Raw genomic sequence first — 17,356 nt, 5'->3', positions numbered from 1 at the left:
AAAAACTCAATAAAGGAGAAAGCAGAATTTTAGCCACCTGGAGGGTCAGATCTGTTTGCCTTTGGCATGGCAAGGCATTTACCTCCACAGAGCAGTTTTCTGTACTTGTCCACGATGCTCTCTGGTTAATGCGCACATCTGAGGTCTCCTCTCTGAGGAGGAGGACCCTATCACTGATTGCGGAAGAACACGTGGGATGCCTCATGTTTAGGTTCACGCAGCAAGAACAGGCTTAGAACATGTCTTTCTCCCACTGCTGCAGCAACTGGCCCCATCCTAGTACTGTTCACCATCAACTTTACCATCACCAACCTGAAGTATGAGAAGGATATGCATGAGACCGGATCTCAGAAGTTCAACTTCACGGAGACAGTCCTGCAGAGAGTGGTGAGAGCCCTGACCCAAACACTCTGCCCCGCCCACTGACATAGGCCACGCCCACACATGCTACACCACGCCCACCCCAGCCCCACAAGATAGACGCCAGCCCTGCCCACCTCAGTCTGCTCCGCCCCTCCTCCCTCATCTCTTGCCCTTACCTTTGTCCTCTCCCTCCACAGCTCACGCCCTTGTTCAAGAAAACTAGCGTGGGCCCTCTTTTTTCTGGCTGCAGACTGATCTCGCTCAGGTAAGCTCTTAAAATGATAGCCCAGGGCCTTCCCAAGTCTTCCCAGGTCTAAAGAGGCACTGAGTAGATCCAGCACCGGGGTTTCCCCTGAGGGATATTACTTTCCCCATCAGTAACCATCCACTCACCTACCCATTCTACAACCTATCTCCAGGATTGGGCCCTTCCCCATCCATTCTGAATTTCTTGTTTCTCCTCCTTTCACTCAAAGAACTTTAAATTCGGTCCCCTGCTTTTCTTTTAAGACAAGTGTGTCTTCTCCGCTTGCTTTAATCCCGAATTCCAGCTCTTCCCCTGATTGCAGTGTGACCGGTCCTATCCCCAACCCATAAGGTTGCATTCTTGAGTCTTGCATTTAATAAAACTTTGTGAAGCCACAACTGCTCACCATCCCAGGCTGGCTGGGACTCTAGAGACTGTGTCCATAGATTTTAAGTCTTAGCTCTCTGCCAGTCTGGGGATTTTTCCCCCTTCATGTCTTGCTACAGGGGTCTTGTGATCCTTTTTCAGACATTTCACTTATTCTCATCCCCCTCACTTGCACGCACAGGCCTGAGAGGCATGGAGCAGCAACAGGAGTGGATGCCACCTGCGCCCAGCACCCTAATGCCACAGGCCCTGGGCTGGATAGAGAGCAGCTGTACTGGGAGCTGAGCCGCCTGACCCATGGCATTACCCAGCTGGGCAGCTACATCCTGGACCAAGACAGTCTCTATGTGGATGGTGAGTAGCAGCCTGCTGTGCCGTGTACATCCACACTCCCTCCTCCCAGATTCCCTTTCCTGCATCTCACCCCATCCTCACCCTTGCTTCCTTTATCTTTGCAGGTTACACCCATCGGATCCTGGCCACCACTGCCAGAAGTGAGTATTCAGAGGCCCTTAGGAATGAAGGAAATCAAAAGCCTGTTCTCTCCATTTTCCATCCCTATCCTACCTCCTGGGATGAACAGAGACCTTTCCCCAAAGCCCCCTAGGCGTGAGATTTTCCTCCCCAGTATCTCCATGGTGATGGGGTTCCCACCACAAACACTTCTTTGTCCTCCCAGCTTCTGTGGTACCTGCCATCACTGCTTTGATGCCTACCTCCTCCTCCAGTCCCACAGGTAGGAATTCTCCTGTCTAAAGGGGCTCACAGTGCTTCCTGTAATCGTAGGAGGAAGTATGGAGTAGGGGACATGTGTCAGGATCCCCAAGGCTGACATTTTCAAGGTGCTAGAAACAGTGGTCTCACAAGTGCCACCAAATGTTCTACCACTGTGCATCATCCCCAGCCTCCAAGTTTGGCTCGATGGATTTGAGCCTTTCCAGATCCCTAGAATTCCTTGAGTACCACTCCCTCTCATAGGACCCAGCATCCTAAGCCACTCGGAAACCTATAGGTGGCCCCTGAGCTCAATATCCTCCCCTGACCTTAGAAGAGTACAAAACATGCTTCTTTGCTGAGCATAGACTGGTCCTGTGGCCAGTACACCAGAAACCAGCTCAGCAAAAATCAGCTCCCTCGGTGACTCAACCAGCCAATTGTGTTAAGGCATATTGTTCTTGAAGAGGCTGAATAGATAAGGCTTTATCTTTCTTGCTGATTCTTTATTAATCATGTTCCTTATAAATATGTATATCAGCTCCTTGGCTAGGGGCAAAGAAGGTGGCTCATGAACGTGACACCCAGAGTGCCATTTCTGGTTTTTCCATGTGGCTGAAACTGGGTTATAGCTGAAAGAGGACTTCCTGCTCCTTTCACTCCCCACCCCCTTCCTAAGCCCTGAAATGCCCCAGATGTGTGTACACTCCCTCTTATCTCAAGAGGATAAGGTCCCTGGAGGAGGCAGCGTTTGTGCCCCTCTGCCCCTGTCCAGCCCAGACCTGATGAAGGATGTGAGTCTCTCCGCCTCTCCTCCTCTTTCCCACACAGCTGCTAGGCCTGTCCGGCTGCTGTCCTTCACCCTGAACTTCACCATCACCAACATGGCCTATGTGGGAGACATGCAGCCTGGCTCTGCGAGGTTTAACGGCACAGAGTCAGTTCTACGACGCCTGGTGAGCGCCCCCAGCTGCTGTCTCTCCTTTCCAGCTTCCTTATCCTTGCTGAGTCATCTTGCTCATCTGTGCAGCGTTCAGCAGGTTTCAAACTTGGCATGGCAACAAGACCAATGATAGGTACACTCTTTGATCCTGCTAGCCTGCTTTTGGATATGTGTTCTAAGAAAATGAAATCAGCATTCCCAATGGATACCTGCATGTCCCTCGTTATCATGGAACTACTAACAAGAGCTAATATATGAAATCAGCATAAGTGCCCATCAACAGGGAGATGAATAAAAAAATGTGGTGTATAAATACAGTGCTCTCAGGGCCTGACCTAGATCTCCAATCTCCCAAACAAGTGTATGGTAGAGGTTAAATAAGACAAATTGTATGATTCTTTAAGGCTCCAGGAAGGTCAAAACCCTTTAATTAAGCTCGCAACTCTGAGGGTTAAGACAAAAAATTTTCTGGATCAGTCCACTTATATTAGGACCAAGGACAAAAGACAGAGAAACTGAGGAACGTGCAGGCAATGAGCAGGACCTCGTCTCCAAGTCATGAATCAAGTCAATTTAGTAGCACTGTCTTACCATAAAGACATGGTAGAAGTGAGATTGTAGGAGTTTTGCAGCTGCAGTCTCTACCTTGTTAATTGGTCCACAGCTGTGGCCTTATCTTGCCCTTTGAGGTATCTCTGGCCTTATAGGTCACTAAAGGCCTCAGCCAGGACCAGTGATTCACAGAGGTTCACTTACTATGAATCGGCTCCCATTGCCACACAAGGGGCCGAGGCCTAGGACACACTCACAGATAAACATAGAAGGCCAATTAGTACATTTTAAATCCTGCTCAGAGCCGCTTCGTAGTGGTATCCAACAGGTGGGACACTACTGAGAAATGAAGAAGAAAAAGATCCTGTCATCTGCAGGCGCATGGAAGGAACTGGAGGACGGTATATTAAGTGTAATCAGCCAGGCACAGAAATACAAATGCTGCCTGCTTTCTCTCATAAGCAGAAGCTAAAAAAGCCATCTGAATAAATAACAGTGATTACTAGAGGTTGGGTAGAGCACAGAGGGATAAATAAAAGGAGATTGGATTTGAATAGTGCACAAGTGGAAATATCACGCTGATTCCCACTAGTGGGTGCAGTTTGCGGTGTTAATACATATGGCAAACATATGCTAATAAAAAAGAAACTAAAAAGTTAAAAATAAAACAAACAAAAATAGGACCAACTATGTGGCTCCATGATAGAGTATATCTTAGCATGTGCAAGGTCTCAGCTTCAATCTCTACCAACAAAATAAATAAAATTTTAAAACTGTGACTTAAAATAATGATTCCTTTTATATTCATTTTTTTCCTCTTTGTCCTCAGCTCCAACCCCTGTTCACCGCCAGCAGCATCGGCTCCCTTTACAATGGCTGCAGACTGACCGCACTAAGGTGACAGTCCCTTCTATCTTGCTTTCCCCGGTGTAGTAAGATGTGACCTGGGTGGCCTGGCCAGGTCCTGAATTGGACAAGATGAGTGAAGTCCAAGGAACAACATTTAAGGAAGCATATAGCTACATATTGCTAAGAACTCCGAGCACCTCCTTGATCCCTTCAGCCTATTCCTGACACCATATCCTGGCTCCTAGAGATCATCCCAAATCTAATTGACAGAGTAAAGAATCTCAAATCCAACTGACAGACCTGAACAAGCCATATGTGGTTGTAGCTTCACTTAGAGGGATAAGGACAGGAAACACCATGACAGGAGCACAGGAATTAGCTTTTCTTTTGTGTGAGAGCCATCTCAATAGTCCAAAGGCAACTGTCATCATAATCTCAGGTGGCAGCTCATGTACAAGGAAGTGACCCATCAGTGAACAGGTTAAGAGTCATCCCAGCTACCAATAGGGAACCAACCTTTCTTTAACAGCCTTGTCCAGTTTTCAGGATCACCATATTCAGGGAGCCCAAAGCCACACCTTTATACTATCTATGGATGTCTACTTTTCCCCCCATCAAAAAAAAATGGTATGGGTCTTCAACTAGGGGTCAATTTAGCCGTAAGCAACCTTTTCAGGCAACACAAATTCCAGTGCACCTTTATCAAGGATCTAGGAGGCCAGGGCTAAAAAAGGCCAGCTCAGGGTCAGTTCTGTCTAGCTGACCCAAGGACACACTCTGCTTATGCTCAGTAATGCTATCTACCAGCACAACTGACAATACTTCACAGGTTATCCTTTCAAGGCTAGTTTTTCCCACTGTCCCAGAGAGATATTACTGCAAAATCTGGTGGTCGCTGAGTAGATCTCTTCTATGCAGGATGTCATGTTCAGATGATCAAACACAGAAATCAGGTTGGATCCACTCTCTGATAGCTGATTAATCCAATTAGAGCTGTTTTTCAGTCCCACAGAGGACTGTGAGCCTCTTGTAAATATTTTTAGTTATGCAATTACTCAGTAAGCACCTATCATGTACCTGTAGCTACATCAGGTACAGGTTGTATTTCACATCAACCATTTCTGAATCCCAAGACATTTCAACTCCATGGTTTTGGTGTTATCTATGGTATGCAGGTGGAAGAACCAAGAATCAAGGAAACTTACATAGATTATTCAACAGGTGACAGCTGAGTTTAAACCGTGGTGGTTTGACTCTAAACATGCACTTTGGCCTTTTGTGACTCAAAGATGCCCCTGTTCAAACCATTCTTTTTAATGAACTAACAGAGATTAACAGTGTAATTATCTATCTTATACATATATGTGTGAGTGTGTGTGTATTCTTTTCCCCTCTTTCTTTCCTCTTTCCCCTGTCCTTTTGTGCAATTATTTCCTATTTCATTTTCACAGTAGGTGTTTTCATTGTTGAACTGTTGATCATTTCTCCATCCCTACACCTTGTAATCTGCACAACTACTTTGAAGATAACAATATACCATATGTCAATCAGTGTTAATATATTATTTTGTTTAGAAAATCTGTATCATCATTTTTACTCTTTTTTCATTTTAAAATTTAAAAAATATGACCCTGCTCTTTGGGGTACCTGATACCTAGATTAGGGAGACAAATGAGCAGATATCCAGATACAAGTGTTTTGAGAGAAAGAGATCTACTAAGGACAGGTCTCTGTCTCATCTCCACCCCTATGTCCTTGCCTCCCCAGGCCTGAAAATGGTGGAACAGCCACTGCAGTTGATGCCATATGCACCTACCACCCCGACCCTGCAGGCTCTGAGCTGGACAGGGAGCGCCTCTACTGGGAATTGAGCCGCCTGACCCATGGTGTCACCAAGCTCGGCTCCTACATCCTAGACAGAGACCGTCTTTATGTCGATGGTGAGCATCTCATGGAGTGAGGTCTTCCCTTCCCTCTTGGGTAGATCATGATATGGCCATTGAATTATACCCAGAGAAACAGTCTCAAATCTGTCTGCCCCCAGAGAAAGAGGCGGGTGGGCAGGGTAAAGCTCTAGGAGGGGCTACCTAGTATGTGGAAGATAAGTAACTTCCTGACCAAAGGACTCTCTTCAGAGTCCTTCTGACAGCATCTATCCTACCCATGGTCAAGTTCACCCCTCTCTTCTGCAATCCCTTTGAATGTCTCTCATTCACTGTTCCTCACTCTCTGCAGGTTTCACCAGACCAGTGTTGACCTCCACCCCAAGTGGTAAGTGTTCAAACCCTAGATGCTCCCCAATTCCCCCAAAACCCCTTGTGGACATCTGGTTACCCCCTACAAAGATCATCGCTTCATCAAGCAAGGAAGACTTAGGGCCTTGGGTTCCTCCCCCCACCTCTCCCTTCCCCTTCAGGCCAAGCATCAAAGCTCTCTGTGTCTGACACCTCCAATGTGTCAGGCTTGCAAGGTGCTCATTTCTCATGCTTCCTTCTTAGTGGCTGAGACTTCTACACTCTCCTCAGGAACCTCTGCAGCTCCAAATACAGGTAGGAACTTCCTCTCTAAGTCTCTTTTCTTCCTGATTACAAGCCTTTATGCTAAGCAGTGAGGAGGGCCAACAGGGCACACAAGGGAGGCCACAGCAAGGAGACAGTGTGAGAAGGATGAAGTACTGGAGTCTGTCCTTGTCCGGAGAATGTCAGTTCCATCCCTGGCTTTGCCAGCCTCTGTACAATGCGTCCTTTTTTTTTTTCCCCCTATTAGTGCACAATGAACACATTCCTTGTGTGGAATTGGTTCATCTGCATGATACAGCCCCCTGTCCATCTCCTGCTCCCTTTTCCATTTGCAAAAGGCCCATCCTCCTGTCTCCTATTGCTCACCTTTTATTTTGCTCTTCAATTTATATAATAAGCTTTTGGTATAAGAGAAACCGTAGACATATAAGCATGGGTATCTGATTTACTTCACATAATATTACAGCTTCAAGGTGTCTTTTAAACCCACCTTTTCCTTTCTGTTAAAGTGTGGCATTGGTTGGCTTCTACTGTAGATGACCCTGGCATTCAGTGAACTAAAGCAATGACTTGCTACTGCTCATTAGTACACAAGTCTAATAGGCTATTCCTCTGGTCTCAGCTCAGCTATTTCACATGCGTGCAGACACAGGGCAGCTAGGTGCCTCTGCTTCTGGAAGAGGCCTGACTGTGGTTTGGGGATCCTATGTTTTCCTTCATTTCCGATATCCAAAAGGCTGATGTTTTTGTGGGGACTATAGGATTCCACAAGCAGGAGAAAGCAAGCCTACTGTATGGTGCACTGCAAGCCTTTGCTTCTGTTACATTCTCTGTGTTCCACTGGCAAAGTAAGTCATGGCCAAGCCAGTTACAGAGGCAGAGTGACAGCTGTCACCTCTTAGTGGGAGGGCTGCTACATCACATTGCAAAGGCATAGATGCAGGAAGATGAAGAATTTATGTCTATTACACAGTCTTGGGTGACCTTCCAGAGACCAACTTGTGACCATATTATCTGTCCTCAGGTCTTGGGGAACCCAGGTTTGCACTTTACTAGGATGGGATTGAAATAGTCAAGAGGAATCCAGAACTATGTCCAAAAAGACAGAAATCAAAGCAAGTGAGCCTAGAAAGTAGAAATCAATGACAAAAGTAATTAAGTGACAACATTCACAAATTATTGGCCACAGACCAGCAACTTGACTTCATGTATACAATTTTCATTTAACTCTGGCACACAGATGCCACTGCTTTTCTATTTAAGACAGATAATAAACTGGGTCTTAGGGAAATCAGTGATTTGTGAGGTCACACAACAAGCAGAGGGGTAAGACTTGAACTTAAGTCATTTAAATTCTAGAGCCTGAGCATCTGCCCTAAAATAGCTGTGCAGCCCTGAGGAAGTGACTTATCCTCTCTGAAACTCATCCTCATCCTCAGTCAGGTGGGAGTTACGTGAGAATTACATGAGATACTAGATAGAGACTACTTAGCACCAACGTAGCCTAGAGTAAGCCCCTGCCCTATTTATTGCTATTTTTATTGTCATTTCTATTACTTTTACCATCATTAGTGTCTTTTGAAATAAAATTTCCTTTTCTAGGAGAAATGAGTTCATCTCTTGCCCTAGGTGTGAATACACTGGGTACCAGGGATCTGTTTGGTAGATTCATCTAGATCTAGAGTCTCCCTCAACCCTCAAAGTTACTTCAAATAAGACTCGAGGTTTGACTTCTCTCTTAATCTTACTGCAGTATCAGGCCCCTCTCTGGTGCCATTCACCCTAAACTTCACCATCACTGACATGCCTTACACGGAGAACATGAAGCCTTGGGGCACCTCGGAATTCAATACCACAGAGAAGGTTCTCCGAGGACTGGTGAGAGCCACGCCCCCTCCCTCGAGCCCTACCCAATGATGCCACCTTATCCACCCTGGCCCCGCCCATCTCCCTGTTTCCTTCCTTGGCCACCCCACTTATCCCCTTTCCTTCCAAGGATACCCCGCCCACTAACGCTGGCTCCACCCACCTCTCATGCACCACCTACCTCATCTCATTGATTCTCCTGTCCCCATTTAGGTCTTCCACTCATTTCCTTTTCTCTCTTCCACAGCTTGACCCCTTGTTCAAGAACACTAGCGTCAGCCTTCTGTATTCTGGCTGCAGACTGACTTCGCTCAGGTGAAACTTCCAAAGAAGCCTGCCCGCGGTGGCGTGGTTAAGATTCTTATGCACAGTTATTTAAGGCTGGTCCCCCCTTTGCTCTCTGTCATTTCCAGCCCCTAAGCTAGGGCAGCCACTTCTCCTTGGACCCCTGACAACTCTTTTGGACCTTCCCATGCTCCTAAGCCTCAAATCTCCCATGCAATGTGTGTTAGCTTTTTGTTGCAGTGACAGAGCATCCTTATTTTGACACCAGCCCATGGCCAGGTAGACTTTTGCTTTTGGGGCTGTGGTGAAGCAGCATATTATGGTAGCAGAGTGTGGTGAAGTAAAACTGCCAACCTCACCACCAGGAAGTCAAAGACAGGAAGATGAGGGAACTGGGGTTCCATAGCATCCCTTGAGTTCATGACTCCAATGACCAAAGACCTCCACTAAGCCCCTCATCTCAAAGCTTCTGCAGGCTTCCAATAGCACCACCCAGGAGCCAAACATTAACATGGCCAAGACATTTTGTATTATTCCTCTGCTTCACCCTCCTCAGACCCAAGAAAAATGGCTCAGCCACAGGCATAGACATGCTGTGCACCTATCACCTGGACCCTGTGGATTCCATGCTGGACAGGGAGCGTCTGTACCAGGAGCTGAGCCAGCTGACCCATGGCGTCACCCGGCTGGGCAGCTACACCCTTGACCCCAGCAGTCTCTACGTCAGTGGTGAGCAGCAGCCTGCCGTGCTGTGCTTCCCCTGCCAGGCCTTCTTTATCCCTTCTCTATGTCCCTGCTCCTGCTCATTCCTTTCCTCTTGCTTTCTGCAGGTTACACCCAGCAGACTGCAGTCCCCACAGCCAGCAGTGAGTACTCAGGGACTCTGAGTAGCTTCTCCCGGCCAGGTAGGGAAGGAAGCCCTGGCCAGGTGTCCAGCTGTCAGAGAAGAAGGCCTGGGCTAAGAAGTCCTTGCCACACAAATTTAACTGTCTGTCATCCCTGTGTTCACTACTCATCCTTGCCACATTTCTCTAGCAAAAAAGAAATGTCACTGAAGAGTGGTTGGGTGGACGATGAAGGAGTTAACTGAATAACTCAGTAGAAACACTGTGTAGAAAAATGTTATATTGTAGACTATGCTCTCCAGAGCTTTGTAGTGTCTCCGTGTTCCCTCCTTACCTCCTGTGATGATTCAGAACTGGTGGTTCCACCACCTGACCCCAAGACCCCTCAGCCTTATCTCATGACCGTGGCTCCAGACCTTGCCTGTTCTTCATGTCCAAGCGAGGCCTGACTCAGGATGGTATCTCTTCTCCCTCCTCTGCTGCAGCCACTGAACCACCCCTGATGCCTTTCACCCTCAACTTCACCATCACCAACCTCCCCTATGAGGAGGGCATGTGGCCTCCAGGGTCCTGGACGTTCAACAGCACAGACAAGATCCTGCAGGACCTGGTGAGAGTCCCTGCCCACCTTCCCCCGGCCCTGTGCTCCCCAGGCCAGCCGGCCCCACAGATGCCTGTTTACACACTGAGCGTCACTCTACTTACATGAACCCCCATCTGTGACTCCCTGGCCCCTGACCCCCAGACTCTATTCTCTCTACCCTCTCTTCTCCACAGCTCAAGTCTTTGTTCAAGAACACTACTGTAGGTTCCCTGTACTCTGGCTGCAGACTGATCTCCCTCAGGTGAGTCTAGGAATAGGAGGCCAAAGCTTCCCAAGTTCTCCTAGGCCCAAGGATTTTGATTTCTCTCTCTCTCTTTCTCTGTCTCTCTATCTGCCTCTCTCTCTGTCTCTCTGTCTCTCTGTGTCTGCCTCTCTCTCTCTCTCTCTCTCTCTCTCTCTCTCTCTCTCATTCTCTCTCTCTCGATGTCCTGATCAATCAAAGTTGGAATTCAGGTGGCACTGGATCTAGCACCAAGGTGTCTTCTGATCCTACTACTTCTTTCTGACTTTCCTGAAATTCTGCAGCCCACCAGTAGGAGTAGCTCATCTCCCTTCTAAATTGGCAGTTTTCTTTTGGTATTAAATTCTGTCCCCAGGATCAGAACAACGTGCTTGTGAACTGGTCAACTCTAGCTCTCTGCCTGTCTGTGCCATGGCCTCTTTTGTCCTGCTGCTTAACAGAAATCAGTGAATACATAACTCTGCTCACAGACTGGGGCTGGCTGGATGTCAGCCCATTCAGAGCATCTACATCTTGACTCACCTCTCTATCAGTCTCATTCCCTGTGGCCTCTTTCTGCCCCTCTTTTATAAATTGCAAGACTCCTCCATGAGCATCCATTCATTGTCATCCATTTATCTACTCTCCCCAGGCCCAGGAAGGACAGAGAAGCCACTGGAGTAGATATGATTTGCACCTACCACTCCAACCCTGCAGGCCCAGGACTGGACAGAGAGCAGTTATATTGGGAGCTAAGCCAGGGGACACATGACATCACCCAACTGGGTCCCTACACCCTGGACGAGGAGAGCCTCTACGTCAATGGTGAGGGGCTGTGGACCTTTTTGAAGCCCAGAAAATTACATTTCCTCTCTCTTCTATCCTCATCAGTCCCTGTTCTTTCTCTACCTGCGTAGGCTATAACCACCGGATCCTGATGACTACCACCAGCAGTGAGTATTATAGATTAAAATTTCTTTGTAGTCCTGCAAGCTGCCTCTTCCTAAGCCCCAACCTTCAGGAACAGAAGAGACCAAGAGCCTATGCCTCTTCTCAGTAATACTGTAAATCATACAGGGATCTGTATCCACTAATTCCCCCCATACATGCATCTCCTCCCTGGAATCTCTAGAGTGACGGAGTCTACAGCCCTAGCACTTGGAATGCTTACCTCCCACCTTCTGCCACCAGGGCACCTACATCAGTGACTAGGTCTGTGTTGATATATGAGCTTCTTCTTTTAGACTGGGTAGGTTTTGCTACAGAAGGATTGTGTGCCTACCCACATTGGGCTCACATCAGAGATCTTTAAGCAGGTCACCTGTCTCTGTCTCTGGAAGTTCCAAAGTAGCCTTTGATTCCTCTCAGTCAGAGAAGCTGTCTTCTTTTTAACAAATCACAGCCATGGTGGCCCAGTCATGAATGGATCATCTCTCCATGGCCCTGCTGATTACACCCTACCTGGCCCAAATATTATCCCCAACAGTGCGTATTGCAGACTGCTGGGTGCCTCTGACCATGTCCTTTCTCCTGAAAAACAAGAGCTGCTCAACCATCCAACTCCCCTTCTTCCTGTTAGCTTTTCTTTGCATAGGAAGAAATCCAGAGGAGATGCACAGAAATGTGCTTTGGACTGAAAGTGGCGGGACCCACCACCCTACCCCCCACCTGCATGCTCAGTGATGATGCTGTGACTTGAGACTGAAAATGGAGGAAGAGCACAGAGTCCTGTAACTACCGTCAGCTCAGCTGCCATCACTTCCTTAAAAGTGGAATACAGTTCGGAGTTCATTTGTGATCTTTTCTTCTTTTCTCAGCAGCTGTGACCACCATGTCTTTCCCAGCACCTTCTCCAGCTCCATCCCCTACAACCAAACCCACAGGTAGGAAGGGCCGTAGGCTCATGTCGATACCAAGATAACGGTCACCAGACAGCTTGCTACTCATACTAAATCAAATCACTTTTCCCACTCACCTTCCTCAAAGAACTCATTCATTTCTCCGGATTTTGGAAACCATCCAACGGTTCAGAGCCCAAGTTCAGTGTCCAGCCTATGACACACACAGCAGCTTGTGACCTTTGATCTTCTCATCTCCTGGCATCACTCAGACCCACTGATCTCTAATGCTGACGTCATCACCATCCTCCAAACCTGCTTCCCTCCATCATCAAAGACAGAGTGCCAACCTGGCCCCTGCCTGTCACTCACCTCCCATAGCTATCTTTTCCCTTTGGGATACCTTTCACCTCCTTCCTATCTTGGTCAATTTATCACACAAACTTTATTTAGGCCACCAGAATTTTTTTTTGCTAGGATGACAGCAGCACACTCTATTCTGGGTTCCTGTTGTCCTCGACACAGCAGCCTCCTTCTCAGTGTGCATTTACCTATGTAATTCCCATCTTGCTGGCAATCTTTGGAAGACTGTTTGGTCTACAGGTTGCATTCAAAGCCCTGTACTGCACAGTCACTGAGCTCAGAGGGGCTCAGAGGACCCTCCTGGGCTCAGAGGACCCTTCTCTTCTGGTATCTATCCTTTCCTACGGCCTCAGTGAAGGCACTTCAGTGTCCTTGAGTGAGTCTTGCTTGTCCCCCTGCCCGGCCTTTGAGCAGGCTATTCCTCTTGCCTGGAGTGCTCTTTCTATTTGCTCAATTTTTTTTCAATTAACTTGCTGTGTTCTCAGTTACTCCTGAAATAATTCTCTCTCCAAGGACTTTTCCTCATCCCCTGGTTGGGTTTCTTTCCTGGCTTTTCATAACCCTCTTCCTTGCCAAGCTCCCCTTGAAGTATAATCAACTGTTTACTTCCATGCCTGTGACATTGGTAAACTATGTCCAGTTAATCTTGGGACCCACCAGAGCCCATCGCAGAATCTTGAGCACATTAAGCACTCAATAAATGTTCCTCGAATGAGGGAATAAACATTACCGATCACTTGAGAGTTTAAACAAGAGGAGATTGCCCCTGTGCTTAGCTCCTGACATCCAGAGCTAATGTCCTATGATCTGGGCTAGAAACTTCTTCATCATGACTGTGACCCAAATTGGGCATTCCTCTTTCCTCCAACACTGCAGCCAGTGGTTCTACCATTGTCCTGGTCATGCTCAACTTCACCATCACCAACATGCGTTACACAGAGGAAATGGGGAACCCAGGCTCCTTGAAGTTTAACTTCACTGAGAGGATCCTTCAGCGCCAGGTAAGAGCTTTTTCAAGGCTACGACCCCACCATCTCACACCTGCCTTTGTAACCTCCTCAGCCAGCCTCACTCATCTTCTCTTTTCCCTATAGCTCAAGTTCTTGCTCAGTAAGACCAGTGTTGGGCCGCTGTACACTGGCTGCCATCTGGCTGCACTCAGGTGAGACTCCCAGATGGAGCAATACATCAGACCACATGGACCTTTATGTATGAAACAGCAGAGTGCAGGCATCCCTAAAATCAGCACCCATCTTGATGCCTTCATCCCTTCTTATTGCTCAGAAGGACTGGAGGTTGTTTATTCACTGGCTTAGAGATGAGGAATTATATTTAGTGTACAAAATTCAGATGTTATTCTGCTTTAAGTGAGGATTGTTGTTGTAAAAGATGTAGGAGCACCACATTGCCCATCTTCAGTGTACTTCAATGTTTTGTATCTCCAGTATGAGTAGACTCTCCCACACAAATCACTCAAGAGTCACCTTTGCATCTCTTTGGGCTTTCTCCTTTCTGTTCTTTTGCTTGGCACACCCAGAAAGCTCAAAACTCCCTTTCTGTGTCCCCCTGTCCTTCCTTTACCAGGCGTGAGGAAGGTGGAGCAGCCACAGGAGTAGGCGTCATCTGTGCCCTCCGCTCTAACGCTGCAAGCTCTGGGCTGGACAGAGAGAAGCTGTACAGGGAGCTGAGTCAGGAAACCCATGGCGTCACCCAGCTGGGCCACTACACCCTGGACCACAGCAGTCTCTATGTCAATGGTGAGGGACCACATTACAGCACAGTCTGTCTCAGTTGGAATCTTGGATTTTCCCAGAGCCTTGAACATAACTCTCAACTCACTAGAGTGTGTTGACCATCTTTCTCTTCTTCTGGGCCATCCAGTGGACAGTGACCATGTTCAGCTGACTTCAGTATTGTTCACTGGTCCACTCGTTCCTGAACATTCCTTCACTGCCTGTTTCCCTTTGTTTTTACAAAAAAAATCTGCAATTTCTCCTTTACCTTTAACCCTTTTTGTCTCCCTAATCTTCTCAACCCTGCTTTCTGTGCAGGTTATACCTTTGGAGGCACAGCTGCGACACCCACCAGTGAGTATTCCTGGCCTCGACTTCCTGGGTCCCGTCCTCCCTTGGAGGTTGGGAATTCTTCTCCTCCTCTCCTCCGTAAGGAGAAGGGGAAGGGAAATGTCTTCTGCTTTTTCCTTCTCTTCCCCTGGCTCTTGGAGGAGAGAGCTCCAGGCGGGGGTGAAGAGAGCTGACATGCACATCTGTTCTCCCACCACATTCTGACCAGAACCATTCTCATCTTCATTATCCCACAATCCTACCTTGTTAGTGCTAAAAGGCAAACCAAGATACAAAAAAATTTTAAAAAGTTTATTTGAGCAAGTAGCCGATTCATTGAAGAACCATTAAACAGAAGGTGGCTCTGGGTGCCCCCAAATGAGGAAAGAAGGCCTTTATTGGATAAACCAAAAGCAAAGACAAGAAAATGCTTGATTAGTTACAACACTGTGCTTCTTATGTGATATCTCCCAAACCCCCAGTTCTGTACATAAGTTGGCAACTTCTGACTGGTGAAGCTTCGGTTTCACTTTTTCTTTGCTTCAAATAGTTGTCAAAAATCACCCAGCTTTCACTTGTTTTTATAAATCAAACACTGTCAGGTTTGTTTTCCTTGGTTAACTGGCTTTTGTATCTTTGGGAGCTCTCGATCTCAGGCTCCATTTTATTTTATTATAGCAGCACTGTTCTCTTATCTTTGAAATTTGTCTCTATTTTTCTTGTTGTTGTTCCAAGAAAGTCTCAATATCAGTGCTACATTTGTAGCAAGGTTTTCAGCAAATGTTTATTGAACCCTTCCAGGCCCTGAGTAAATTACACATCCTGTTAGTCTTCTAGGGCTGCTGTAACAAAAATATCACAGCCAGGGCTGGGGATTTAGCTCAGTAGCATAAGCACCTGCCTTGCTAGCACATGGTCATGAGTCTGATCCATGGTACCGACCCCCCCCCCAAAATTCACAGTCTGGGTGGCTCAAATAACAGGTGTTTATTTTGTCTGAGTTCTGGAGGCCAACACCAAGGTATTGGCATTTTTGGTTTCTCCTGAGCCTCCCTCCTTGAAATGTAAATAGCTGTGTTCTCTTTGGCCTTTCCTTTGTGCATGTCTTATCTAGATCTTTTCTTCAAAAGACCCTTGTCATATTGGTTTTAGGGTCTAACCTAATGATGCTGTTTTAAGTGCCTCTGTAGCGTACCTCTCCCCACACAGAGTCATCTTCTGATACTCTGAGGTACCGGAGCATAGGACTCCAGCCTGTAAGGGGAACATGGCACTTACAACCTATCCCACAATTCATCGTTCTCCTTTAGCTCTCTCTTTAACTACAACTGTGTGACTTAGCTTTGTTTTACAGGTGAGGAAACTTAGCCTTAGCCTGTCAAAACCACAAAGCAGATAAATAATAGCGTCAGTTCTTTTCACTCCAAATCTGGTCTAAATCTCTGTGCTATTTATCACCTGATGAATTTGTCTAAAGGAGGTGCTGGTTGTGTGTGAATAGTTTCAAGTGAATTGGCAGATGTTTGCACATCCCCAGCAAGTTCCCTGTGAAGAGAACTTTGTAGGCTTTCAAGCATGAATGATTCTTGCATATTCTTGAGGATGTGTCCTCTTCACTCTCCAAAACTCTTCTTGGACCCATGGCTAATTATTCTTCCTTGTTCCTTGCAAAAATAAGGTGGTTCTGAGTTGTTAAGATACAATAACAACCATCTTTTACAAAATAATAAGAGGAAAAATAAGTTAATATCTGCTTCACTGTTTTTCAATCCTTTGAAAAGTTTCCGGAGCACCAAGAAACCAATTTGCTATGTATGAAAGCAGAGGGCAAAGGAGAGAAGGAAGAATTATCCAAAAGAAAGGAGGGAGCAAAGAAGAAATTGACTTTTCTTTCAGAGATATTAGACATGAGTTCATATGTATTAATATACTATCCATATAGCAAGTCATCAGACAACATTGGTTATTTATTTTATGCAACAAATACCTAACATGATGTCTGTTCTGTGCCCAGGCATGCTTAAACACTGTATAAAGATTCATTTGTTCAAGCTTTGAGGCAGGAATCAGTATCAGGAACCATTACCATTATCCTGTCTTACAGATGAGCAAAGCCAATGACAGGGAGGTTCTTGATTGTTGAATAAGGAGAGAGGGCGAGAGAAGGAGAAGGAGACGAAGAGGGAAAAGGAGAAGGAGAGGGAGAAAGAGAGGGAGAGGAACGCAGGGCCACAGTGTGCACAACAGGAGAGAAAGCGTGAAGAAAAGTTTGATACTGGCAGCTAGTGAGGAAGCCTCTGGGATGACTCCCAAAACATTGTCTCTCCAAACAAAGGAAGCAAGGAGACATTTTTGTATGTTTCTGCTCAAGCGACTTCTCATCACAGGTAGAGGCAGGCACATTCCATTGTGTGTTTTCAAATGACTTCTGGGGCAGAGAATTGGGTAAGGTAAGGAAATCAAGGTGGACACTGTTTACTCCTGGACACCTAGGAAGAGAAGACTTAGCCAATTCCTTCTGGTTTCTCTGTAGGGCTTTATCTGAGACAAAGAAAACTGTAACGGAATTTTATTAGTCAGGGGCTCATTCCCAGAAACCACAGGGGCAGAACCCCAAGTTCCTATTTAGCAGTTCACCCTGCATACAGATCCTCTCTCACTTAAAAAGTGCTCAGCTGTGCATGCCTGAGGCAGGAAG

The 17,356-nt window shown here is 46.7% G+C and overlaps 1 protein-coding gene across 1 annotated transcript in view; it reads left to right on the top strand.

The window, feature by feature from the left end:
- The window catches only part of Muc16 (mucin 16, cell surface associated), a 109,152-nt gene that overhangs the window by 63,923 nt on the left and 27,873 nt on the right, over positions 1 to 17,356 (top strand). Inside the window, exons 35-57 of the mRNA XM_063229110.1 lie at positions 263 to 387; positions 561 to 628; positions 1,179 to 1,351; positions 1,456 to 1,491; positions 1,677 to 1,733; positions 2,543 to 2,667; positions 4,036 to 4,103; positions 5,823 to 5,995; positions 6,291 to 6,326; positions 6,554 to 6,604; positions 8,328 to 8,452; positions 8,688 to 8,755; positions 9,282 to 9,454; positions 9,556 to 9,591; positions 10,056 to 10,180; positions 10,348 to 10,415; positions 11,047 to 11,219; positions 11,312 to 11,347; positions 12,212 to 12,277; positions 13,472 to 13,596; positions 13,690 to 13,757; positions 14,180 to 14,352; positions 14,647 to 14,682. Coding sequence (XP_063085180.1) covers positions 263 to 387; positions 561 to 628; positions 1,179 to 1,351; positions 1,456 to 1,491; positions 1,677 to 1,733; positions 2,543 to 2,667; positions 4,036 to 4,103; positions 5,823 to 5,995; positions 6,291 to 6,326; positions 6,554 to 6,604; positions 8,328 to 8,452; positions 8,688 to 8,755; positions 9,282 to 9,454; positions 9,556 to 9,591; positions 10,056 to 10,180; positions 10,348 to 10,415; positions 11,047 to 11,219; positions 11,312 to 11,347; positions 12,212 to 12,277; positions 13,472 to 13,596; positions 13,690 to 13,757; positions 14,180 to 14,352; positions 14,647 to 14,682 — 2,184 coding nt within the window. The remainder of the gene's footprint in view (positions 1 to 262; positions 388 to 560; positions 629 to 1,178; positions 1,352 to 1,455; positions 1,492 to 1,676; positions 1,734 to 2,542; positions 2,668 to 4,035; positions 4,104 to 5,822; positions 5,996 to 6,290; positions 6,327 to 6,553; positions 6,605 to 8,327; positions 8,453 to 8,687; positions 8,756 to 9,281; positions 9,455 to 9,555; positions 9,592 to 10,055; positions 10,181 to 10,347; positions 10,416 to 11,046; positions 11,220 to 11,311; positions 11,348 to 12,211; positions 12,278 to 13,471; positions 13,597 to 13,689; positions 13,758 to 14,179; positions 14,353 to 14,646; positions 14,683 to 17,356) is intronic.

The sequence above is a fragment of the Cavia porcellus genome, unplaced genomic scaffold (genome assembly GCF_034190915.1).
Source record: "Cavia porcellus strain 051 isolate PalLab524CR breed Dunkin Hartley unplaced genomic scaffold, mCavPor4.1 scaffold_17, whole genome shotgun sequence".
Classification (NCBI taxonomy): Eukaryota; Metazoa; Chordata; class Mammalia; order Rodentia; family Caviidae; genus Cavia; species Cavia porcellus.
Note: the sequence above shows the minus strand (reverse complement) of the source record. Positions and strands in the feature narration are given on the sequence as shown.